Source organism: Python bivittatus, unplaced genomic scaffold (genome assembly GCF_059951505.1).
Source record: "Python bivittatus isolate LINGU-HERP-01145 unplaced genomic scaffold, Pbiv_v1 ctg000020_np1212, whole genome shotgun sequence".
Taxonomy (NCBI): domain Eukaryota; kingdom Metazoa; phylum Chordata; class Lepidosauria; order Squamata; family Pythonidae; genus Python; species Python bivittatus.
Genome location: NW_028277030.1, coordinates 94,106,408 through 94,133,465, shown reverse-complemented (window position 1 = coordinate 94,133,465; position 27,058 = coordinate 94,106,408). Strand labels below are relative to the sequence as shown.

Genomic DNA, 27,058 nt, shown 5'->3' with positions numbered 1-27,058 from the left:
AATGAGCCGAATGATCCATTATCACCTATACCTTGTCAAGGTTGCACTAAGTTTTTTTTTTTTTAAAAAAAGTCTGTGTTAATTTTCTTTTAGGCATTACAGATCTAACGAACAAACAGGTTGTAACCGGTCTCCTTTTAAAGTATTTACAAGTGGTCATCTGGTTCTGTCGATCCAGTCTTCTTCCAGAAAATTTAGGTAGGTCTTCAAAAATAGTTTTTCGGCTGTCAGATTTCAGTAACAGGTTATTTCCTATTTTATTACTAGTGTGTGTCTATTTCTTATGGAAAAGTTAGCATAATTTTGAAAATTTTGATTTCTAGAAAATTTTGAATATGAAACTGCAGTATGCACATTGAGAACCCATAGAACTGAGCTTGATCCCTTTCAGAATCTCCTTTTCATTGCCATTGATTTAGAACAGTTTCACTTTTATTATCACTACTTACTAGATACATTTCATCTTGAAGCAAATCTGATTCAAAACTACTGAAACTGTATTCTCTTTTTCTAAAGGTAGGGCTGTTTGTGCTTGTAACCAATTTTCCAGAAGCAAGCGTGAGAAACAAAAACAAGCCTAACAGTGGGCCCTATTTGTTAGACTGTTTTTCTTTTTTTGTCTTAATTGAACTGCAAACCTTCCAGTTTTCTTCTAGCAAACATATATTTGTTCTTTTTCTCTAGATAATAGATGAAGAAGGCAGTGTTCAATTAGTTTTTCATTCAGTTATGGAATATTGAAAAGTCTTGGTCAATCTTGACTTTCTTGATAGTGACCAAAACTAATAGCAGCAAATTGAATGATCCTTGAATTTGAATCTGTTCTTGTCAAAAACCTGCTTTCAAATATTAACAGGATTAATTGGGATACTGGGTCATTATTGCTTTACATTGCTAATAAGTTTTTTTGTGCACAGTGGAGATATGAATATTTCATAGCCAACCCCCATCTAATTTCTGCTGGTAAATAGAAATCTGCTTTCCTGATTTTTTTTTTCTTTAATTTCTCCAATATCTAATGATTAGGGGCAAGATGGTTGTTCCTTAACTTCACAGCTACATTGCAGTTTGCCAGTGTAGTTTTCATAGTATTCACACTTGCTGTGTCCTTTCTAAAATATTAAACTCATGACCAAGGCAGTCGGGTACTAGTGCGTGAGAATATCTTGCCATTAATATTTCCATACAACTTTCATTTTACTTGCATTATCAGTTACAAAGTTTTGAAGCCTGGCTGGGCCTGCATTTTCAGTCTCCATAATTAGTACATTGGCTACCTGTACAATGAAAAGATTTAGTACCAATTGCTTTCAAGAATGTTGAGATGTTGCATGGTTTATCCATCTGAAACTAGCATCAGTGATAGTGCTTTACCAAACAATAATCATTGTTTGAATTTTGTCATATTCTCTAAGGGAGAATGTGATAAACAATAATTTGATTATGATAATAGTTATAATTGATTTTTTATAATAGTTGCATTTAGAATGTTTAGTTCAGTTATGGAAAGAAGTGTACCTCTTGCAAATATAATTTGAACCAACATCTCATCTGTCTGTTTCTTGATCTTCTATTGGACATTTTGTCAAAATGTGAAAGCCTGATAGAGTTGTTAGTAGATATGGTAATACCAGTTTTGAATGTGAGAGTCCTGCTTCTCCCAAAATAAACAGTTTAGCTTCTTCAGTTGCTATTATTGGCAGATCTTCTGTTTCACTTGATAAACTCTTCTGTTTGCAAATAAAATCGGGGTGGGTGGGAGAGGCATTTCTTTTAGCTGTTCTAGTTTTCTTCATACATGCATCAGCCAGAGAGGAAGAGGCAGCAGGAAGCCTGCTTTCCTGCTCCCTGTGAGAATGAGCACTCAGCAACACCAAGTACTGTTCCCTGTACTGAGAGTGCTCAGCCAATGGAAAATCTAGTATAGCCTCTGGAATTGGCCAGAGAGACTAAGTACTCTCTGCTCACTTGAGATAGCAAGCACAGGTACCTGTTACAGAATTTTAAAAAATGATGACATTTATTGCAGTAATCATTATTGCAACTGTTCTGTTTTTATTGTATTATATTTGAACTATTATATGCCACCCAGAGTCCCTTTGGATTGGAGTGGCTTATACGTATTGTTAAATAAATAAATTTCAAAAATACCATATTTTCCTAATTTGTGTTTATAATTAGTAGCCACTCATTGGTACTCATAAATCTAGGAAATGGGAAGTTTTCCATTGTGAAATAAAGCACTAGTGAAAATGACACTTGACATCTGAAGGAAATATATCATTTAATATAATTTAAATTTTTAAAAAATCATTTTCAGGAAGGAGTCCATTTTTATACATTAACTTAATATAGCAGAATCACAATTAACAAGTGACCATCAGGGTGAGATTATTATAACAAGATCTATTTTAAAAGAGCAGGAACCAGAACACTTACTACTATGTGGATTATATTATTGTACTGTGCCTTTTATTATATATATCAAGATCTAAATAGTTTGGGGGTCTAGATATCTCAACACTACTTACATAACATTAAAAGCTATACTTAGTATTCTATTGCCATGGAAGGGCACACTTGATATAATGCGTGATAGTTTTTTCGTTGACATCACCTTGGGTGTAGATAGTAGCTTGGTCACCTTTTCAGTTTCCTACCACATAGTGGAGGCATTTTTATTCTGACAAACTTTCAGTAGTTTTGAATAGTATTAACCCTTACTTCTGGGTGCCATTTTAATGTTACCTGGACTATAAATTTTATTTCTCTCAATTTTTATTGAAAGAAATTGTGTTTAGCACTGCAAACTAACTTGGGAATATTTTGGAGAGCTGAAAAGTGACATACATACATACATACATACATACAAATGAAATAATACCAAATTGGAAAATCTTGCATTTAAGTGGAAATTCTTGTATTTAATATTTGGCCAGGTATAGTCTAATTAATATTTTGAATTGCCGCAAATAGCAATATAAGCATGCAGAAGCAGTTCAGGTTTGAAAACCCTATTTATTTTGCTATTCTGGCTCCAACTAGAATTTTTTTTTCACCTGATATGTTTTAAAATGAGTTTTCATCTTTTTTATGCAGAGGAAAACATGCATTTGTCAAAACCTGTTTATAATTACCAACATATTCAACGATTTTATATCAATTGTCGTCAAAAATTGGAACGTTTATCAAGGTAAGAGCTTTTTAAAGTGTGTTAAGTCTCAGTAAAAGGATTTTATCAATTGTGAGCAGCTTGCAGGTAGCAAGAGGAAAGACACCAACATTTATGTAAAACAGCTTAAGGGACTGATTGATGCAGGTCTAGGATTATCAATTTGTCCTTTTTTTTGTATAAAGTTATTGAGTGCATGTTTGTAAAACTCAAAAAAGGGTAAGTGGAAAATGTCCCTGGTGATTTTCTTGCTGGCATTTGAGATAGCCTTTCCGTTCCCCCCACCCTTTTTGTGGGGCGGAGACGTTCAGTACCTGTCTTTTTTTTTCTTGCTTTTATATAACTGAGCAATATCTTGTTCTGTTCAGACCCCATGTAAATTGTTAAGTCTTTCTAGATGCGTTTATTAAAGTATTTAATAAAACTCCAAGCATGTGGCAAATAAGTGTCCTCTTCAATTAAAAAATACGTTGTGGTTTTGCAGACTAGCCTTTTGTAGATGCTTCTACATAAATTGTATAGCTTTTCATGTTTGGTTGCAGTTGCAGTTTTTGCTTTTTTGTGGATAAATTTTGGATGAAGAGAAATCTGAATTGCATGATTTGTAATTGACTAGCATTTTAAATTTGCTTTTAACAATGGGGAATTAAATTCATTCCTTCCTGTTATAGGGGCAGATGGAACCCTGACTGTTTGATGATTGATGGCATGATTTCCCAGTTAGGTGATCCAGTTGTGAAGCTGTGGCAGAGAGATGATGGTGGAACTGGAAAGTATCCGCCTCCTACATTACATGTAAGTAACATTAATAAGAGAGCCAGCTTTGTATAGTGGTTTAAGGCACCAGGCTAGAAACTGGGAGACCATGAGTTCTAATCCTGCCTTAGGCACAAAGCCAACTGGGTGACTTTGGGCCAGTCATTCCTTCTCAGCCCTAGGAAGCACACAGTGGCAAACCACTTCTGAAAATCTTGCCAAGAAAATGGCGTGGACTTGTCCAGGCAATTGTCAGGAGTCAAGAAAAAAAATTAAAGGTTTGCTGTATTTGAACAATTGGAATCACTGACTTCATGTGTGTTCTAATTATAGGCATTGCTTGATCTCTACTTGTTAGAAAACACCGAAGAGCTCTACAAGCATGCAGCTGTATCCTTTCAGAAATGTAAAATATGACAGTGGCTGCATCTTCAAGGTTTTTAAGTGAAATTGTGTTCTAAAGCTTAGCATTTTCCATTACCATTTCTGTCCAACACTTACAAAATAAATGAAAGCATGGATATCACTGGGGTTGATGATAGAATATTGAGCCTGGGAGGAGTTTGCTATTCACAAGTCTGCTTCCTACTTGGTTGGCCTCTCCATATTTGCATATCTAGTTGAGACTTCTGCTGTTCTTTTGGCCCAGAAAAGAGCACAATTGATCCAGTTCACGCCAAGTAGGGATATGCAGAATGTTTAGTTTTGTATCTTTTCAAGGACAAAACAGCATAAAACTTTATGAAGCATCGCAGTTATATGCAAAGCAGGAGTTGTTTTAAACTCAGGACAACTCTGTTTTGAGCTGAAGACACTTCTAAAATGTTCGTAACACTCCTTTTGCATGTCGTAGTCACAGTTTTGCGCTCAGAACAGTTCAGAATTAAGTATTTTGCACACCCCAAATGCCAAGCTATGGAGAAGTTTGGAAAGCTGCAAAAGTTCCTGTCACTTTTGCAAACTTTTCTGCTGTTCTTCACTTCCTTGATTTCAAGAATTAAAAATTACAAGTGTGATGTTACATTTGGAAGCCAGACAGAATTTGTGGATTCAGAATTCATTTACATTAAAGATTGGGGTTGTGTATGTTTTGATATTTAATTGTGAGATTTTTACAAGGTAAAACTGCAACAAAGCGTATTTATAAAATAGGAATGTTATTTAATAGGAAACATAACTCTCAGTTACCCTTAATGTGCTAATCAGACTATTTATTTATTACTGGATATCATGCATTCCTGTCCAAACAGAACTGATACTTCAGTGGATTCTTTCCCAACAGCCTTTGCAGTCCCAGTAGGTCTGGTTAACTTAATTCAAGGTTTTTGGTGTTTGGATCATAATGATTATGAGGTCAGTATAAAAATAGCATTTCACTTATTTTGTTTATTATTAGATTTATATTCCACCTCTTTGCTTATATAAGCTTTCAGTGCTACTTGAGAAAGTGCAGTAAAGTACTGTAAAGCAGGTCTAGTCACATAGTTTGTAATTCAAGTTGTTAATTTCCTATCACACATTATACATATACCTAAAAAACTGGTCTATAATTCCGTACAGTACCTGAAAGCCTTCAGAGGTTGCCATCAAATTATAAGTGATAAGTCTGCTTTTAGAAGGATCTAAATTGGTGGCCATCACTATATCTGATTGTGGCAGATTCATAGATTAATTGTGAATAGTCTATTTCCTTTTATTAGTCCTGAATCATCCCTGCATTTAGTTTCAGTGAATAACACTCTGGATAACCCTGAGTTGCAACATTTTGTTAGTAAGAGAAAATACTAGTATAGATTATTTGTATAATTTTATTTCTATTCTAATTATAACCTTGGGCTCTTGCAGAATTCTCTGTCCTATCTATTTCATCCAGCTACAATCAAAATGTCCTGGCAACACGTGCGGATCATTCAAGCTTTGATGTGTCAAGGAGAGCACAGGCGAGCCCTTCGATATATACAGATGATGAAACCATCAATGATAAGTAGCACTGAAGTTGCACTCCACCTTACTGTCTTACTATTTAACAGGTAAAGCACAAGTCTTTATCTTTTGTAATACTATGATTAATTCGTGAAGAAAAATGATCCTCAAATAAAAAGCAAACTATCAAAATTATTTTTAGATCAAATGCATTGGATATTAACAGTTTTTAATGTAGTTTTTCCTGCAGCAGAAAGATCTGCCAGAATTCTAATTCTGAAATTAATTTCAGTTGCATGGTGGAAGCTTGGAACGTGTTACGGCAACATTCTAGCCAGTTAAATGTCGAACAGATGCTCAAACATGTGTATGAAATCTGTCAGGAACTTGGACTGATGGAAGATTTACTAAAACTGCCATTTACAGAAACTGAACAGGTAAGCCACAACAAAAATAAATTCTCAGGGAGTAACATAATTTAAAAAAAGGAATGGATGACCTGTTGATACAATGGCATTACGTGTGTCTATTTATCTTCTGTAGGAGTGTCTAGAGAAGTTTTTACAGACAAGTACTGGTATCAACAATCATGAGTTTCTCTTAATTCACCATCTCCAGCGTGCCAACTACATTCCTGCCCTACAGCTGAATCAGTCTTTGAAGATTAATCTCATGGTAAATCATAATATTTAGGATTATATGGGAGAAATTAAGATGTCTATTTCACTGTTGTGAAAATCTGTTGCTTCAAGGTAAAATTAACTCAGAGTTTCTCCATCCGTGCAAAAAATTGAAGGTAGGAATAGCATTCCTACTGTTAAACTCAGTGGGCCCCGCAATACAAATTAGGGGCTGTGGGGGGGTAGGATGGGGATAGGATTAGTTTATCTCCTATAGAGGAGATAGAGGCTTCCTGTTCACAATCCCACTCTAAAAATCCTTGGAAAAGGGGCTCCAAAAAATGTTGGACCCATCCTTTCTAAGCAACAGCATAATCTCAACAGATGGCTTCTTGTGGTCCTCGGGAACACTGGGAATAAAAGTTGCAGCTACCCTCTGAAACATTGCCCACCTCTCTCATAGAAAATTATTTCATACTTACTGGTAGCATATGTTCTAAGAGTGGTTTGCCATTGCCTCCTTCCTAGGGCTGAGAGAGAATGACTGGCCCAGGTCACCTAGCTGGCTTCATTCCTAAGGCAGGACTAGAACTCACTGTCTCCCAATTTCTAGCCTGGTGCCTTAACCACTACATCAAACTGGCTCTCTATTTCATAGTTACTGGTAGCATACATTCTAGGAGTAGACATAGTAATAATCCCCCCAAACTATTTTGGATTTATTATTAGATGTGGCTTCTAAATATCTCCTAATATGAGTACTAAGAAGTATAGTTCATTGGTTAAATCTCAGAACCATAAATTCAACATTTTTTTCAGATTTCAGTAATAAATTTATGCATATTAAAAGAGCAGTTATAATCACATGCCCCTCCTCCTTTTTTGGCAGCTGGTAGCTCACACATTACAAATTAATTTCAAAGCAATAGTAGCAGATCAGTAATAGCCTTATTTTTACAGTAGTTTTGTCTAAATATTTAAGATAAGCTGCACTCTAAATAAAAAATCAGTTCTGAATATATAGAGTAACTACAATAACTTAAAAGTTTCTTTGCTTACCCCAACACAGTTTACAATGTGCATAAATACATAAATTTGCACAACTATTCAATCTTACTGTGTTCATGAGAGGAAAGTCTTTTGTTTGGGATTTGAAGTGAACACATTACATTGTGGAGTTTCTGTTGAACTGATCCAGATGGGTCACAATTTGGCAGAACTGAAACTGGGAATTTCAGATGGGATCTTTAATGGGCTGTGAGAATAACCTTGGGTGACGAGAAGAAGAGCCTCAGACTATAGCCTGATAAGAGAAATCTGAGTCCAAAGCAGGAATGGGAGTGGAAAAAGCATCCCAGAACTGACCCTCCCTAGTTTTCTGGAATGTAAAGGTAGGGGAGGGGGGGAAGTGCTTTCAGACTTGCAAGATTTTGTTACTGTAACCTTGCAATAAAAGTAGTATTAGTATTCTTGGTTTTGGTTTCTTGGTCTGGGCTACCTGACAGGATCTTGCAAAAAGAATAGGGCAGGGCTGGTACATGTTGTCCCCTCTCCCATTCTTCTCCTCGTGACTCTGTCCTGCCTTGCCCACTGATTTTCCCAGCAGCGTTTCCTTTCCCTGCCTCCCCTTAGCTGCTGTTACTGTCCAAGCACAGCATCTGCAGCCCATCTCCAGCCTCTTCCTAGCAGCTTCTTTTCCATTCCCTACTTACTTGGTTGCTGTCAGTGATTCCTTGGCTGTTTTCCATGCTCTATTCCCAAAACACCTCTATGCAGAAATCACTGTCCAAGCCAACATGCTACTTTGAGTCCATATCCAGGCCAATTACATGCTTCAGTCCAGACCCAGACCCCCTGAGGCTAGCTGTTCCATGCATGGAAAAGTTTATGCATAGAACATTTTACACGTTCCTACTTGCTATTGTATTGGCATCAAGAATTTAGTCCTGTTCAAATCCACTGGTCTATAACTGGTCTTGTTCTGATTTACATGATTTGTAATTGCTATAAAGGGGGGGAAGAGGGGAAAAAAGGTAAACTTCAATTATAATGGTGTCTTTCAGCTGCTTTAGCATGCTCTTCATTCAGAATTGTTTTTATTCTTAAATAGAATGATCCTCAATGGAGAGAGAGATCAGTTGCCAGAAATTCCATATTAGATCATTATGGCAAAGTTCTGCCTCGAGTTCAAAGGAAGCTAGCTGTAGAGCGAGCCAGGCCTTACCATTTGCCATCTTCACTACGGCGGGAAAGTAAGTTCTTCCTTTCATTGAGAATTGTTGAAACTTGTTTTAAGTATATTAATTTTTTAATTCCTGTATTTCTTTGCTTTGTTTTTCTTTTTAGTTTTAAGACCAAAACCATTATCAACAGTTGCAAAACAGATTGCTACTGGAAATGTAATAACAAAAGCAACTTTCATCAATAATGTATTGTCCAAAATTGGAGAAGTGTGGGTAGGAAGTGAACAGAAAAATAAGTCACTTCAGAATGATATGTAAGTATCTGTTTTGTTATCTAAGAAAAACAGCAGCTGAAAAAGCAAAGTTGTTTCTTTTACTATGCTAGCATAGGGATGGAGAGCCTTCAGCCCATGGGCATAATCCTGCCAACAAACTGGTATATCCATTTTATAGGGCCTTCCCAAGTCAACACTCTCCAGGTTGGCTTGAGCCATGCTTGCAGTATTCAGCTGAGTCTCTGCAGGCAGAGAACTGTTGCAACATCCCCATGCCTTTCCCAGGGAAGGCACAGACAACTATTATTGGATAGCCCTTACATTCCATTTGCAGTGCCTGCAAGGGCACTTGGGCATTTCAAATAGCTCTGTTTAGCACTGGTGCTCTCTTTTTTCTGGCACTATTGCCTGTTTCCTCTGTAGAGCAAGGTAGAGAACCAGAGCCTCCTGCTTTGCCCTATGTGAACAGTACCATTTTTCTTTGTGCTACCTGTGATGGCCTTCGGACCTCCTCTATGTAGAGAAATGAAGGAGTTGGCAAGACATCTTCTCATGATATCAAAGTCACCAGCATCCTATGTTAGGACATCATTGTGATATTTGTTGCCTAACCCTAAAACTACAGAGAAATTGTCTTCAGTCTTCATTCTGATACTCTGATATTGCTTCAGTAGTTTAGTGGCAAGCTTTAAATTGGTAGAAACATTGACTTAGAAAATAGAGACTAATAGTCAAGTGCTGAAGATACCAATCATTTTCTAAAGATTTGATGGAGGCAGCAGGGATTGTATATTTTCTCCATTTGAAGAAAATAATATTTTGATGCACAAATTAATTTGATTACTTCTCTTAGTTTGGCTTCTCACTTTTTCCCAAAAGTAGGCCTGAAGAGCAATCATCTATGCTGGAGCCCTGCCCTGATAGACAGTTACCAGATCCATTTGTCGGGACACCAATTATTAAATCTTTAAGAAAATGTTCCAGGTAAAAAGAAAAAAATTATCAGAGTGTAATGTTCTTGGAAATCCACTACTAATTGGTCTTTTAAATACTTTTTGACTAATTGGAGTCAATTAAATAGAATTGTTTATAATGTGGCCCTGTTCTCACAATACAATAACCTCTCCATTGACACAGTCAGTTGTATTGTGGGAACACCCAAACCTAATCAATTAATCTGTTTTGTGTATCTAAGAAAAACAGCAGCTGAAAAAGCAAACTGTTTATTACAGAACTCACTGCCTGGTAGAACTGGTAGAACAGAATTCTAAAACACTGATTGGCTATAGCAACCAAGCCATACTTGCTTGGTCAGTGGGAAGAGGCTAATATTCTAATTAATTTTGCCCAGTACTGTCCTGATACAAGGGGTCATGGGATGTAAGGCTATTCCTGGAGAAACTGGAGGTAGTCTCTGTATTCCAAAAACACTGATTTTTGACCCAGTACAGCTAGTCCTCGACTTTCATCCACTTGTTCAGCGACTGTTCTAAATTGTGATGGTGTTGAACAAGGGGGACTTGTGACCAGTCCACAAAGTTGCAGCTATCGCAGCATTTCTGCAGTCACATGATTGTGATCCAGGCACTTGGGTACCCTGCTCACAATTATGACATCACAGCAAGCCACAGTCACATGATCACATTTGTGGGCTTCCCACAAGCAAAGACAATTGGGAAGCTGGAGGGAAGGTCACAAGTCACTCCCATAAGTCGCTCCTGCCACTTATTCCCAAGGAGCCCCACTATGGAGTACAAGACCCCAGGGATCTTGTACTCCATAGCACCCCTCCCCCCTCCCACGCCTTCCAGTACTCACATGCTGCTCTTGCCGGCTCACCCACGCTTCCCAGTGCTTGCCCGCTGCCCTTGCTGGCCTGCCTGCGCTCCCCAGTGCCTGCCCACTGCACCCCCATCCTCCCGCACTCCTTACCTGGGACTACCCCCTCTTCCCACTTAACGCCCCACAGTCCTACATTGATGACAGCAACAGGGACTGACAGGATTGCTGTTGCTAAACAATGTAGTCACATGAAGTTGCACTTTATGACCACATCTCTTGTGACAGCAGTCCTGGTCCCAATTGCCACGGTAACCCAAGGACTACCTGTGTTGTGACTCTTTACTGCCAGAATTGCATGTAAGGAAATTTAGCCAGTCAGTCACTAAAGCAGTCAAATGCAAATGTGACCTGTATGTATTGGGAATTGTTTAGGAAATTCATATCAAATTGTCAGACCAGGGGTGTTACATAATGTAGCTAAGAATTAAAACTTTGATGATGTTTTAAAATTAAAGTAATATGTCTTCTCCACGCTTGGGAAACTTACATTCTTTAAAATGACAGATGAGCTGTAAAAAGAAATAAAACAACTTGAAAAGTGCCTTCATCAGAGTTGGTGTAATACAAAGCAGCTTAATATTTTAAAAACCTTGAAATATTTACAGATTGCTTGACTTGAAGATCCAACCTATTTCTCTTGACTCACCACCTTTGAGAAGAAGCCTGCAGGAATCACCAGAAGTTTCTGCTTCTTGCATACTTTCTAGTCCACTGCATTCCAGTTCTCAGTACTCCATAAGAACATTACGGCCCAAGAACATTGCAAGAGCACCAGAATTAAAATTATTGGAAACACCTCTTGTTGTCAAGGTATATAGATTTTTGTAGGTTGCAGAAACCTGTATTTCTCAGGCTGAAAAGTGAAGTAATGATGACTTTCTATGAACTTGAAGCTTTAGATTACACAATTTTAAGATGTTTTGTCCTCTCCTAGAGAGCTAAAGCTTTGGCATCAACATCATCCTCAGTCTTCCCTGGTTTTACTCCTCAGTCAATATTGAGATCCAGTGTTCGCACTACTCCTTTAGCAACTCCAACTGCATCTCCAGGAAGATCTGTTACACCCCCTCTACGTGCAAAAGAAACAAAAATATCATTTATGGAAGAAAGCAAAACTTCACAATGGACTGGGGTAAGTTGGAAATGGTGCTGCAAAAGGAAAAACATGAGTGCTAGGGTAGGCATGACTCTGCCATTGTAATATTTATTTATTAAACATATTTCTATAGCACTGCAATCAATATGAGTCTTGGCAGCTTACATAGAAAAAATATAAATCAAAACATAGCCAGTACAAAAGATAAAAACACAGCAGCAAAATAATAATACAGAGAAAAGAAAGAATAAAAGAAGTGGGGAGGGGCTTTATCCTATGAAATATAGAATACTATAGAAATATAAAATACACTTGAATTAACTTCAGATTTGTTTGAGAACCCTGCAATTTCTGATAGGGATGTGAGTATATAGCCCAATATATAAATATCTAATACATGTAACCTGCCCAGGAATTAGAGCTGTATGTGCTTTGGGAATAATTACACTGTACAGAATTTTTGTTGTTTTGAGGAAAACAAAAGAGTTGGCTGAGATAAGGGAGATTAAAAAAACAAGACTAAGCCAGGAAATAACAAACAGGCACACACACACAGAATGCCATGTTAAAATCAGTATACCTTTAAATAAATTATAATTTACCTATTGACTTCACATATCACAGAATGCCATGTTAAAATCAGTATACCTTTAAATAAATTATAATTTACCTATTGACTTTAATTCATTCTTCACACTATCCCTAAACAAATGAGCCATGCACATCTGTTTTCTTAGAAATATCTGCATTGTGGGCAGTGGAGTATGGTATATATTTTTGGATCTCTCATAGTGTTGCATGGTCAGATTTTCTTTTATTGGGATAATTGTGTTGCTTATTGATTATGACTTTTCCTTTTCTTACAAGGAAGCAGATCATGAAATAAAAAACAATGCAAATTCATCTGAATATAGTCTTGAAGCTCAAGTGGAAGAAAATTGGGTTAAGAATAGAGAGACTTCCTCCATTTCAGCTCACAGCCTTCAAGAAGAGCTTGAAGAAATAGACCGATCATCAGAATGCATAACAAGTGATCACTTGAATAAAACTAAAGTCTCCAAAGAAATTAATACCCCTGGTGTAAAACCAGCATATATTACTTCAGAGTATCATGATGCAAAATCAGTTGACTTTGGAAACAGTACCTTTATGGGCTCTCAGCAAACTGCTATTTTCTCTGAAGAAATTGTAGACCTACCAGGATCAAGTGAGAGAGAAGTCAATGAAATAATAAGGAATGATCCTTTAATGGAACAGCAAACATCTGCAAATGTAGAACAATCAGGTGGTAGGTATAATGTTATTTGATTGTCCACAGGTATGATGGAAAGGAGCTAAGAAGGATGGTCTTACTGGAGTAGAGCAAAGATCGCATCTGATTTTTCCCTGGTTTTTGAACACTGGTAAAACAGGTGTTCTAAACAGAAGATATTTTGTGTTGTATTTGTTATCTGTGATTTGAACCTTTGGAACTGGAACAAAATAATAATAAACTGGTGGTGCTTACATTCAAGGTATGCAGGTATGCAAAAAAGTTTGAATTAAAACAATGTTTAATATCAAGTAGAAAGCTGTGATTTTATAAAATATTGATAGTAGTATTGCCTGATGAATTCAGATGGATCTCAGCTTAAAAGAAACAACACAGTATGTTTGAGGTGTCAGGAAAAAAAAAAGAGAGAGAAAGGAAGAACTTAGGAAGGAATGCTCAGGCTCCTGGCAATTTATAGTATGCATATGAAAGTCAGGGAATGAGTTGTATCCCACCATTACATAGCCATATAGTGCTTTTATTTAAAGCAAGCTGTTCAAAAGACTAAGTAGCACAACAGTAGATGACTTGAGACTGAGGGAAAAGAATTACCAGGAATGACAAAGGATCTTTCTGATGTGACTTCCCTCCCCTTTTCTCAAAACATCTGAAGGGCACTATACAACTCTTCTTCTCTGTTATCTTGAATTATAAATAAAAATATTTCTTCTAGAAATGTGCAGAGAAACTAGGAGGCTGTTGTTCTGTTTGTTAAGATAAAAAGTTATTAATAAAATCAAGTAATAGTAGCCATTGCAGTATCCCATGGTAATAGATCTCCTGTGTTAACAGGCATAAGTATGTTGTCCTCTTTGGGGAAAAAGCAGTATTTTAATTTGATACAGATTGCTCATTACGTTATCTCCACATCATAGCAAGAAGAGATCACTTCTGTGTGCAAGAGATCAAGTCCTCCTCAATGAAACATTTGGCGCACACAGAACATTTTCCAGGCTGGTTGGACTCACATATTGTGCTCAACCACAACCATAGTTTATTGAACAGTAGGTCACACATAATGCTAAATTATAATCCATGGTTTACAAATTTCCGGGTTTACACTCACACTAAACCTGTGGAGTGTTGAAGAAGGCAAAAGCAGTGACACAGCTATATATTGTTCCTGCTTTCTTCAAAGCTTAGTACAAGGTGAGACCAAAGCCAACTTTTTAAAAAACGTTATTTTGGTATGTTAATTTAATGAAAATAAATATATGAATTCTAATCATCTTTACATTTAAAATAATTTGGCCCCATCTATTACTTAGAATGTAGCTCTTGGTTCAGCTATGAAAAATACAGATGTGCAGCTATGAAAAATCAAATGTAGCCTTAACCTCTCCAAAAATTGTATGCTTACTTCATTGAACGTAGAGTATTGGACTGGAAACCAGTAAGCATAATAAATAGCCCAGCTGAATTATAAAATCAGCACCATTGGTCAGGTCTTCAGGCCTTTATAGAACTCTGTTTTTTAGAGCCAAAGCCAATCTTGATACATTGCATGTTCCTGAGGTTTTGAAAGGGTCAATAGCAGTTCAAGATGGGGGCTATCAGCTAAGCCAAGGTAAACATTTTGACTTCCATTCAATTTTTGTTGTAACATGAGTAAGAATGTTAAATTCCACCAGTATTATGTGAGCCTGTGTGGCTTGGGAAATGGGATGTAGGGTTGTGCCTTTAAAAAAAGATGAATTAGTATTTGGGAAAAAATCAGTATAGAGGATACAGTTTTTAAACTTTTACTGTCTGTAGAATTCCATGAAAAGGATGACAAGAAATATGGCTCATTTCCTGAGGGTGAAGTATTTCTGAAGGGTCATTTGAAGGTTGTCCAGGACACCATAGTCTCTTTTCTGCCTTCTAATGAATGGTAAATATGTCATGTATAATTTCAAAATTATAGATGAGGTGTTTTTTTTTTAATTTTAAATTGCATGTACATGTGCTCATGTTCTCATGATTATGATTTGTCCAGACAGGATGGGGTGGTCTTTTTTAGTAGGAAGCCAGGCTCCAAGACTGGGAGTCAGCTTGCTCTGAAGGAGCAGGTCCATACCCGGGACTGTTGCTTGAGCCCTCAGATATCACTACATCTTTGGTTAGCTCAGTGGCAAGAAGTAATTTGCATACTTGCCTCTGTTGCACCCATCTGCGATCATTCATAGGCCAGATCTAATCACGGTTATTCATGTCTGAGGTGCTTAACAGTTTGACTACTGCAGTATCTTCAAGTTCTGCACAGCTTGACAGTTGATTTATTAACTCAGTTCAAGAACTTTGATCTATGAAACCCTAAACAGTTGGTCATTCAATAGGCCCTCAGCTATCTATGTCTGGGCATAAAGTTTGGCTCTGTTAAACATGTTTTCCATTATCAGTGGTCTGTTGTCATTTAGACAAGAGAGGACTTCCTCTTGTGATGACTCCCTTTGTAGTTGCCTTTAGCCTATATTTCTAAATTAGTGACTGGGACTTACTTGCTATTGAATAGTGCCTCAGCAGGTGGTAGCACCTAGTTGACCTCTGATTTCAGAAGCTAAGCAGATTTAGCCCCAATTAGTATGTGGATGAGAAACCAGCTGAGAATTCCAGGGCATTTGGCTACAGTGGAAGTTCAAAAATGATCCTAGATGAAGACCATGGCAAACCACAAGAAAATTGCATGGGTGCAGTTATCAAGCTTCTTTCCCTAATGAAATAGAGATCCTTATTAATGTTTGAAATTTAAGCGAACATGCAGAATCGTAACAGTTACACCAGCTAGGTGTAACTTTTAGATAATAGTAATGGGTTTACAGTTTCTATGCAACAGGGCCAGGCTGGTGTTTTTGTGTACTCCTTGCAGTATAGTTAAAGACTAGTCATGTATGATGCCAAAATCGTATATAACAAAAAGCTTTTTAAAGTTTACCTTATTTAGAATCCTAAAAGGAATCCCTCTTTATATGTGTGTATCTGTGTCTGTTTTTGTATAGTGCAACTAATGTCCTAGAATCCAGCATGCTACCATTGTTGGAAAACAACCGATTCCTTGCTGAAACAGACAGCCAAGTCCAGAAGGTGGAAGGAGCAGATGGAGAATGTATGTATTTTTAAATGACTATACAAATGGAACAGTATGAAGTGGTTCTTCTCAAATGTTCTTTCAGGAGAAATAAAATGCTTAAAGTATATTTATTACTGTATTCCCAAGATTGGCTTTTCATGCACATGTCTAAAATCTTATAAGCTGAACATTTATATCTTGATAATGATAGCTTTTTTACTATTTCATTATTTTAATTATTAGTGCAAATAGATAACTCAAAGAAGTATTTTCATTGTTTCTTTGATTAATTTCTGTGCTGAAGCTGCTCAGATTCTATAGTGCTGTTGCATAATTTAGATCAGGGATCTCAAGCTCCATGGGCCAAATGCAGCCTTTCAAGACATTTTCCATGGCACAACAGGAAAGAGTAAGCTGGCAAAGACAATTGCTGAAGAAGGCAGTATTGTTCCTTGCCCATTTCACTGGATATAAAAATAAGGTGCAAATAAACTAGACAGAAGGACTGGTGAGCATGAGGAGGGAGGTGAAAGAAGAGTTTGCCAGCATCTCAGACCAAAAGATAGCACCTCATGCACATAACAGGAGAGTGATTGTGCAGCCTGCTGATATCAGCTAGACACTATGGACCTTCCCGTTGACTGAAAAGAAAATGTTGCATGCTTGGGATCGAGGGCGGCAGTTCCAAGGCACTGTCATAGTCAGGGCTGGGGCTGCATTTCCCCGTTTGTTGTCAGCTGCTAACAGGTCTGGCTATTATGAACCTGCTCCCTTCCCCTCCTAGGGCACCTTAGGCAGTAGGGAGACACCATATGAGGGGGAGTTGTGGGATCTTCAAGCCAGTTGGCTTTGGAGGTTTAGTGCTTCCCTGCTACAATGAGGGTCCTGGAAATTCTTCCACAGAACTGATAGTTTTGCTGTTCCTAGCCACTGTCTGTGCAAGAGCCATTCACATACTCAGTGCCAGTAGCACCCCAACCATCAGCTGTGCAGCCCTCACCATGGCCTAAATGGTAAAAATGAAATGGTGAAAAATGTAATACATTTATATTGAATTGCATACTGTGATACTCTTCGTTCTTCATTTTTTACTCACGAGAGATTTTGGATCTCTACTGAGTCAAAAATGAAATCTAGTGATTTAATATATCCATGTATGAAAAGGCTTCGGTTTTGTGGTACTTGGGCTAATGACCTAGTTGTTGTGTAGCCCTTGTGATGATCTGCATTTGAGAATTCTTATACTCAAATGAAGAAATTAATTATACCTCTAAACTTACTTGGTAGGAATTTGAAATTTGATAATCACTGCAAATCTAGCTAGGATTTTATTTAATTTCATTTTTCAGAGAACTGCTTTTTTACTCTGATTCTTTTCAACATCAGTTAGTTAGAACTGAATGTTAATTATTCAAATTCAAATTGAAACTATTACTTTATAAACTTGGAATTATATTAGTAGACCTTAGATTTTTTTAATATGAAAATTTTATACTTGTAGAATCTTCTGAAAAGGTTAGACTTTACAACTGTAAACTGCTGAGTGAAAATATTTTCTTCAGATTTTTTCATGGAAAAGCCACTCAAAAGCCAACTGTATTAATCTGCATTTTAAATTACCCAGATGCATTATAGAAAGTTCTTGCATCTATGCGCCACCTAGAGGCCTGGTCTTGTACTTGCAGTACTTTGAAGGAAACTGATTAAAATTACCCAGAGCTTTGCTGCCTATGTGCAAGCTGTCCTATGTGTATGAACAGACAACGAAGTAGACAACAAAACCTCTAGGTATTTGTAATCTTGAGAATGATGCAAAGATCTAAGAGAGGGATAATGTTGGTTTTTGAAAAAGATGTGAATATAACAAGGAACAGATACTTCAACACCACTTGCAGTTGGATGAATATTCACACAATAAATATTCATTCTGCTTGTCCCTTGAGGACAGATAATTTAATATCAGCAGTTATGAGGTATAAAGGGCAAGAACAATTTAGATTATTATGTTCCTATAAAGGAAGGATGAAAAATATGGTTAAAGGATCTAATTATAGTATTGTTTAGTACAGTAGTAAAGAGTTAGTTCAGAAACAATAAAATCAATTAATGTCGGAAAATCTCTTTTTCAGCTGTCATCAGTATTCCTGACAGTGAAGACATTGCCAGTATCCATTCAAAAAATGAGCTGGAAGAAAAAGAAGCAATAAATGAAGATGAATTGGAAAAAACTGTCCAAGTGGAAAATCTAGTAGTTCTGCAAGAAAAAACATTGCCTAATATTGAATCTGAAAATCAAGAAGTAGATGTAAGTTCTTTGTATAGCACTTCAACACGATTAGAAAACTGGAATTGCATTTAATACTATGTTACCAGTATAGGTCCCAAAGTTCCTTTTTAAAGATGTTTATAGATTATACAATTGGTTGAATTGTTTATGAACAAATTCTCTTTTATAGTAGCATTAAAAAAGAAGTTGTACAATAACATTTCTATACCAGAGTAACGATGGTATATATGCATACAGTGATTAAAAAACACTTTCCTAATCATTGCAAATAAGAAGCAGTAGCTATAGCTGTTGCTGATTTGGGAAGCCAGATTTTGCAATTCCCTTTCGAACATTTTGCTGGCGTTACTTTGTGAACCAGTGTGTGGATCATTGAATTAGCCAATGAAATGTAGCTTCTAAAAATCTGAAATTTTGAAGTACAGTTGTTCATGGCTGTTACAGTTCTTGAAAAATAATGTATAATGGAATTCAACTTATGTGCTTTCTATTTCAGCTCACTGGAGATGGAAAACATGAGATACAAGTTTCAGAAGCTATAGTGGAAGCAATCCAATACAATGAACTGTGTTCCTCAAGCAATCTCAAATTTCAGTACCGCTGTGACAGTATAGAACAACAGGTCACATGTGAATTACTTGAAAAAGACGCAGATGAATCTTCCCTTATTGAAGGAGATGGAGAACTTCTCCTGTGTCAGAATAATTTTACTTTAATATTAGAAGGTGATGATGAAGCTGAAGTGGGAGATTCTACTGTTTTGCATACTTTTCCTCTGAAACCATCTAGCCCAGAATCAGAGGATGGAAGCAACAACCAAGAATTAATTACAAATTCTGTGTCCACAGTAACTAGTGATGAGATACCACAGAATACTGCTGAAGTACTACCTTATGTACCTGAACCAATTCAGGTGGCTATTGCTGAAAATCTGTTAGATGTAATCAAAGACACAAGAAGTAAAGAATTTTCAACTGAGATAATAGAACAATCTTTTCATGAAAGCATAAGCAAAAAAGTATTAAATTCATCCCAGGATCCTGTTCAAAATATTCATGAAACTAATAAAGACACAGAATTAAGTAGAGTTGAAAATTTGACGTCTGGTATCAGTACAACAGACCAGGCAAACCAAAGTCTAAATATCTTACCTAATGAGGGGCCATTGACAAAGAAGAATAAACCAGCTATACTGGCAATCCCCACTCTAAGGAGAAGTGCTAGGCGAGCAAAGGAGACATCACACATTTCTGAAAATGTGCCAAATAATTCTGAAAAACCTCAGGAACAGATTCCCCAAATTCCTGATTTTCCAATCAAAGATATGAAGGAAACAAAGAAGAGTGAGTTAGAAATCTCAGCAAATGCTCAACCTGTTTCACCAACATTTCTGGCAACTGTTACTACAAGGAGTGGGATTAGAAAACCAAAAAAAAGTGCATCAAAACTTCATAAGCATCCATGCGATGATCTTCCTTCTGCTCACCAGAGAACTGCTAGAATTACAAGAAGTGTAGTAGGAAATCAAGATACTAATCAGTTTATTATTGATCATACAATACAAATGACAGTCAATCCTAAAAGTGCAAACAGACTAAAAGCTATCGCCTTGCAACTTGCAGAAAATGTAATTTCAGATCAGGAGGTTGAACCTCAAGGAAAGCAGCTGTCTGTGACACCAAGAAGAGGAAGGAGAAAAAAGCATGGCATACTGAAAGTAGTGGATCAGCCAGAAACCACACCTGAGAAGCTACCATTACCTACTCCAGTTCGAAAGACTAGAAGTAGAAAGTCCAGTCTGCCAGAAACACTTTTTAAACATGACATGCAACCAAATGAATCACAGCTACCAGAACAGGAGAGAAAACAAAGTATAGGTACATTGGAACCAGTTTCTGATCAAGAGAGTGGTCTTATTGAACCACTACCTGTGCGTCGTAAAAGAGGTAGACCGAGAAAGAATTCTTTGAATGTTTCATCAGATTCACAACTGGATTTGTCTCTGTTGTCTCCTCCAGATGCTGGATCTTCAGTCAGTAAGCGAAATACTAGGAGTGGGGCTTTACATCTGTCTACAACCTCAGGATGTTTATCTTCTCTAGAAACTTCTATAATAGACACCCCAAAGAGAAGATCCTCAAGAGTGATATCTCGGAGTGTAAAGAAAGCAGATCTAGAAAAATCCAACATAAAAGAATGTGTTACCCAGCCAAGTGAGGCAATAGCTTCAGAAAAAAAGTCTGAAAACAGGTGGTCTAAGATAACTAGAATCAGAAAGAAGACTAAGTTACCTTCTGTCTCAGAAGAAAGTAGAAAGGAAGAACATTTGCTGCTAGCAACTGAGAATGAAGTGGAATCAAAGTCTACAGACATGGCCAGGCTGAGGCTTGGTGAAATAGAAGAAACTTTAGCTCGCCATGGTAGTAGCATTATGAGGACCAGATTAACCCAAAAGAAAGTAAAACAGTCACTTTCCCTGGATATAAATGAAACCTTCTTTTTTTCTCCTCCTCTTACTAAACTCACAGAAAAACCTAAAGGTACTTGAAATTTTGCTTTAGAAATTCTGTATAGGATAATCAAATTCCCTGCTATGCATGAGGGTTGATCCAAGTCTAGAAAGAGTGTTGCATGATACCAGTTACATATAAAAAATGTTTTCTGCTGAAAATATATCATGCTTTTTCCAAATACAGCCTTGCAAGAAAGTAATTTATCGTGTGATTAAAAGGACTTGGGGCGAAAAAGTTCACACAAACTTTTATTTCCTTCTTAAGCACATGAGATGACTAAAAATGTGCTTGGGTTTGTTGATACATTTTATTAATGGTAGAAGCCCAGAATTCTAGTAGAAAAATTACACAAACCTATGAAGAACCCTCACATCAAAGACAGGCCTGCTGTTTTGAATGTTTCTTGTCAACACTAACATCTGGTAACAGAAAGTAGTGTGTTGATTTGAACTAAGTCTATGCAATTAAATTGGTCAGAAAGAGCCATCCAGTTAAAAATGTCCAGATGTGAGTGCTTCTGAAGCAAGGGAAAGTAAAATTTCCATTTTTCTAAATTGACTATATAAAGAGAGAAGCATTAGGTTCATGTATTGTAAGGCTGCCTGTCCCACCAAAGCCACCACACACACACAGTAAGTGTTAAGAAAAAGGGAAGGATTGAGCTTAGAGACTATGCCTCTTGATTCTTTGTCTCAATTTTTGTTGTCCTTTCCATTGACCAACCCTCAAGTTTTTTTGTGAATGAAGGGAGAGATAACCTCTGTTTATAAACTATGGTGGAGGGTGATGAGCTGAAGGGAAACTATTTCTAAGCTAAACTGAGAAAACATGAAGCCTAATATCTTTCTGAAATATAAAATGCTCCTAGGAGACTACAAAGCATCAGCAGCAGTTGGAAAACAATCAGTTACTGTGAAGTCAGAACTCTCCCCATATTTATTCTGCTTAGGAAATACAGTTTTGCTTGATTTGCTGTCAGACTACTCTTGACAAAGATTAAATGCTGTCCCTTGTTGTCTTCAATTCAAATGGGAGCCAAGCTTTGTTTAGGGACCTATGCAAGAGTGAGCTATGGGGTATTGCAATGTCCAGGGTTTAAAATTTTTCTGTTCCATTGAACTGCCTGCAAATCCTGGGACAACTAGGAATAACAGTGATACAGACGTTTATATTTGGGTCTCATGATAAACTGCTCTGCAGCCTGCTTTTCTTTTTTTAAGATGCAGGATTGTAGTTGAAGTTGTGTGCCTCAAATGTTTATTTTCAAAGTCAATAATAAGTTCATGGTTCCTAATTTTAGGTGAAAAAGCAGTGACACCTATTCAACTCAAAGGTGTAGATGCAGATTTGGCCTCTAAGTTTGTGTTCTCACCCCCTGTTTTGAGGTCCAGGAAAAAACAAGGGTCCAGTATTTCAAGGATTGTGGAAGATCTGGTAAGTAATTTTGATTATTCTTCTGTTTTGTTATTTATATCCCTGATTTAAATCAAGTTTGTACTCAAATGCTCTTATATTTCTTAAACAGTGGGCAAACTTGATAATTAAATCCTGTTAACTTACTGCTCATTGTATTGGTTTACACAGCAGGCCGTTCATTGGATATTGGATATGCACTGTTAGTATGACAAAAATTCATAAAGCACTATTTATGATTTTTCAATTTACTAACATTTGACCATCTTCAGCAAACAGTTGGAAAAGCTAATAACTTAATATCTTTCATTTTGTTTGTCTTGTGTCAGTACAAATAGTCTTGTGGGATTTATCTATTTTGGAAGTAAAGTAAACTTTTAAAAGCTGGGTGATAGAGAAAATGCCTTCCTTTTTCACTCATTCAATATTGTTTGTCCTTAGGAATTACCAGTTAAAGAAGAAAAGCATGCTGTTTCAGTAGAGGCTTTAGAAAAGCAAAATGTAAAAAGAAGCAGAGCTACACGGTCAAAAGCAACAAAAACAAGCAAGTATGTAATGGTTCCTTTTCTAAAGCAGCTGTTTCAAAAAATGATTATGTGCCCTCAAGTCGTTTTCAACTCCTAGGGACCACATACATAGATTTTCTCCATGGCAATCTATCCCTAACCTGGTCTTCCAACGGTGCACTCATCACCACTGTAACTGAGTCCATCCACCTTGCTGCTAGTCATCCTCTCCTTCTCTTTCCTTTCACCTTTCCCAGCATTAGAGCCTTTTCCAGAGAGCTGGGTCTTTGCATAGTATGTCCAAAGAGGATAATTTGAGCCTGGTTGTTTGTGCCTCAATTAAGAACTCTGGATTGATTTGTTTGATGATCTGTTGGTTTGTTTTCTTGGTTGTCCATAGTATTCTCAGCAGTCTTCTCCAACACCAAAGTTCAAAAGTGCCAATATTCTTCCTATCCTGCTTCAAAAATAGTATATATGAAAGATGTCATATTGATATATGCAGTAAATAAATATTTAATATTTATTTACTGCAATGTAAAGAATTCTGATTTTAATTTGTTCTTCTGTTTTCAGCTATAGTTAAATCAGCTAAAGAAATGCTCTCTTTTCTTACAGAGTCTTAGGGAAAGACAGTAGTTGGTCACCACCAGCAATGGAAATTAAATTCATTTCACCCTTTGGCACCCCTGCAGATGAAACCAAACGAAAACAAGGAGATTCTGTGGACAAAACGGAAAAGGTTGTTCAAAAAACTCTGCGTAGGAAAGAGAAGAGACTATCTAGCTACCCAAAGCCAGTTGTACGGAAGAAGATGCTATAACTGCTTTTAAAAATGTGTAATGTACACCAATGTTTGTAAAGTCATCACAATTGTGTGGAATATTAAGAAAAAAAATCATCTAATTTGGAAGATAATTTATATAAATTATTGTAAATTTTCAGAGAACTAAAGGTCTTCAATAAGTAACTCCATTTGGAGTGTGATTTCTTCAGTCAATGCAGTTTTCTATTTTATAAGATACTTCGTACATTTATAAAATATGTAAATAAATATTTTAGGAATGTTAAATAAAAATGTATACTTAACGATGATTATTGTCCACTAGATTTTTGGGAGAGAATAATAGGGATGCGGAATGCAAAACAACCCAAAGGGGATTTTAATTATGGCTTGCCACTGTTGGTGCCTCTCTGATGGGAGGCTAGCATTCTTTTTTAAAAAAAACAGTTTGATCTTATAAATTTTTTAAAAATTAAAATTTCACACTTTTAGAATTTTTAGAAAATGTGTTGACCTCATGGGAATTAGTAATAGAAGTTATCCATCATAAATCAAACATTCTCTTTATTGAACTTGTATTTAATTGAAGTCAGAATGTAAACAATTGTACTGAAGCTGTGCAATATTTTTTTTGTATTTGTTTTAACTTGGGAAAGCTGCTCTTTGGTTTAGAAAACAAAATCTCACCTCAAATGTTTTTTTAACTTTCTGCATCAGCAGAAGGTTCTTAACACTCAAGGTATTTATATTGTCACAACTATTCAACAAGGGACAGCATTTCAGGGATTTCATCTACTTAAATTTAGTTCAAATTTGATATTTTGAGATGATGCATGTTTTATAGATTTTGTGGTTACTAGAGAAATGTTACCACAATTTTGGTAAAATAAAATTTGTCTGGAAATACACACTCTTCTGTAGTATTTGACCTATCACTGCAACATGAAAAAAATGAAAAGAGGCTGAAACTGAGTCATCGTCCAGATTAAGACAAAAACAACACATAAATAATTTAAATGAAATTTTACATAGGTTTACCAACAGTCAGAGGTATATTTAGAGTCCAGTACACAGTAGTGGACGTAATCTAATCTAATGGAGTTTCTCTTAGAAATAATTTATCAGTTACCTTATACAGGTGGCAAGTGAACATATCAATAATGTATTAGTTACAAAGAATCAGGTGTATTGTGCTTCAGACATCATTTTTTTTATTTTGTCCAAGCAGTGTCCCAGATATAACTGATGCTTGTACTCTATATTTTAATTTCTTGAAGAATTAAGATGCCAAACTATGACAGTGTGAAAGTGGCAGTACGTGTCAGACCTTTCAATCAGGTTAGTAGTTCATTTTGTGCAGTCTATTGTCTCTAAATCTTAAGATCATAATTTAGGGTTATTTATGTTGTAGAGAAGAGAGATGAACAGGCAAAAATTTGGCAACTTGAGTAGAAACTTGGGCCTGGTAATGGCATCTGTGCTCAGAAAATAACGTGTTAATTGAAGAGAAAATGAAGCCTGGTCATGATGTTTATAGTTCCATTGGTTAGATAGCAGATTAACCCTTGCTGGTGGGACTAAGGCTAGCTTTAATCATATTTCAGGCATTTCTTGCATTAATCTATCAGTTCTTGATATACTAGGTGGTTCAGTTAAAATTGCAGATGTAATCTACCTTGGGAATGTGTTAGGCCCTTGAAGTTGAGTACAATAAGTAGCTGTAAGTCAGAGGTCATCTCAATGGCCCACTTATTCCTGACAAACTTTTTAAATAATGGGTATTATTTAATGGGTCATTTAAAAGATGGGTTTCAACCATCTGTTTGGCCAGCAAACCCAGAGGTTCCACAGATGCTAGCAAGGATTTCAGGTTTTGAGACAATTCCCATACACATGTGAGGATAGCATTAAAAGCGTGTTTTACCTGCTGTAGCTTTTCTTATCCCACCGTAGCACTGTCAGAAGATGGTGCACCCATAGAAATGTTCCATTTGGGACCTGGAAACCCAAGACTTCATCCCATATGACCATGGACTTTCTGATTTTTCTTGCCTTTAGGATTCCAAACCTGTCCTCTTCTCCCTGTAAATAAATGCCATCTTTCTGTAAGGTTACTATTTTAAAGGCATAGTTCTAGGAGAAAGAAGGGTACCATTATTAGTTAAGATACATCACTTGGAGTCTTTTCTATCTCCCTATATGAGTTGCTCCCTTCATGCATATAGGGTTGCTATAGAACAATTAACAGCTCCACCTTTTTTCCCAGTGACACGGAAAATTGTCAATGTACCTTAGTCATGCAACTTTTGAAAACCTAGTCACCATACTAGAGGAAAGAGACCAACACTAGGCTCTGTATCAAAGTCTGACCTCCATATTGACTTAGCAAGGTAAGGGATATAGATGAATATAAGAAATCAAAACCAATGATGGAGCTCAAGCAGGTACTGCTTATCCTCCAGTTGAGAATCTAGGAATTCTCTCACTGAAGTTTCTGTTCAATATTTATCTACATTGTTTCAGCTTACTGCCCTTCTTGCCTGGAATGTATAGAATCATTTCTATATAGGGCATAAAGTGGAACACCAGGCTAACCTTGTCTAAATTAATCATCTAAGCAAAATCAGGCAAAATATACATACTGAATTGATAACATTTCAATTGCTGAATCTTCATGATGGGGAAAAAAAAAACTGTTTAACAAATACGAATTGAATTCAAGTCCTCAAAGACTGCCTGAGAAAATTCCACATCTTCTGATCAGTGCGTGTGTGTGTGTGTGTGTGAAAGAGAGTATGCAACAGGTAAAATAGGAGCTGAACAAAATACCTGCATAGAACCTTCATTTTCATCATTTACAAATCTATTTTGATTTATTGAAATTGTAACTGATTTCTGAAGTAAACATGCTTTTGGGAATTAGGAACATTAACATTTTCTTTAATGTATGAAGCAGAGTATCATTCTTTTTTCTTCTAAATATTGGTAAAAGTTTTATCTTGTGAAAGGCAAAATATATGTGCTTTGTGAAGGTGTGTCTCAAATCAGCTTCTTCCAACTCTTGGGGGAGGTATTGTGAACTGAAAATGGCTCTGCAAAAGCGGAGCTGGCAACCATGGCAAAGACCAAGAAACCAGTGAGTAGACCAGTCCCTTGGAACCTCCTAATAAGGAGAGGACAGGGGATCACCCATATATGCTCCAGATGGCTGCTCTTCGTGGGGAGACTGCAAGACAGTGGTTTTCCACAGGCTTGAGCACTGGGAGATGATGGGATCAGCCATTTTGCTTGCAACTGTAGTGAAGCCTTTTAAAGGACACTAAGTTT

General features: G+C 36.7%; 1 protein-coding gene across 2 annotated transcripts in view; it reads left to right on the top strand.

The window, feature by feature from the left end:
* The window catches only part of AHCTF1 (AT-hook containing transcription factor 1), a 49,769-nt gene extending 25,132 nt beyond the window's left edge, over nt 1-24,637 (top strand). The window contains exons 16-36 of one of the 2 annotated variants that reach the window (XM_007433851.4): nt 94-198; nt 3,100-3,193; nt 3,844-3,967; nt 4,262-4,318; nt 5,135-5,281; nt 5,774-5,958; nt 6,144-6,288; nt 6,395-6,526; nt 8,582-8,723; nt 8,818-8,968; nt 9,812-9,913; nt 11,377-11,581; nt 11,706-11,903; nt 12,735-13,155; nt 14,935-15,052; nt 16,158-16,264; nt 18,358-18,533; nt 19,012-21,055; nt 22,329-22,462; nt 22,883-22,989; nt 23,566-24,637. In XM_007433851.4, the coding sequence (XP_007433913.1) occupies nt 94-198; nt 3,100-3,193; nt 3,844-3,967; nt 4,262-4,318; nt 5,135-5,281; nt 5,774-5,958; nt 6,144-6,288; nt 6,395-6,526; nt 8,582-8,723; nt 8,818-8,968; nt 9,812-9,913; nt 11,377-11,581; nt 11,706-11,903; nt 12,735-13,155; nt 14,935-15,052; nt 16,158-16,264; nt 18,358-18,533; nt 19,012-21,055; nt 22,329-22,462; nt 22,883-22,989; nt 23,566-23,770 (5,099 nt within the window). In that variant the 3' untranslated portion in view covers nt 23,771-24,637. Of the gene's footprint in view, nt 1-93; nt 199-3,099; nt 3,194-3,843; nt 3,968-4,261; nt 4,319-5,134; nt 5,282-5,773; nt 5,959-6,143; nt 6,289-6,394; nt 6,527-8,581; nt 8,724-8,817; nt 8,969-9,808; nt 9,914-11,376; nt 11,582-11,705; nt 11,904-12,734; nt 13,156-14,934; nt 15,053-16,157; nt 16,265-18,357; nt 18,534-19,011; nt 21,056-22,328; nt 22,463-22,882; nt 22,990-23,565 lie in introns of both variants that reach the window. The other variant, XM_007433850.4, reaches the window with a different exon arrangement.
* The last annotated feature ends 2,421 nt before the right edge of the window (nt 24,638-27,058 follow it).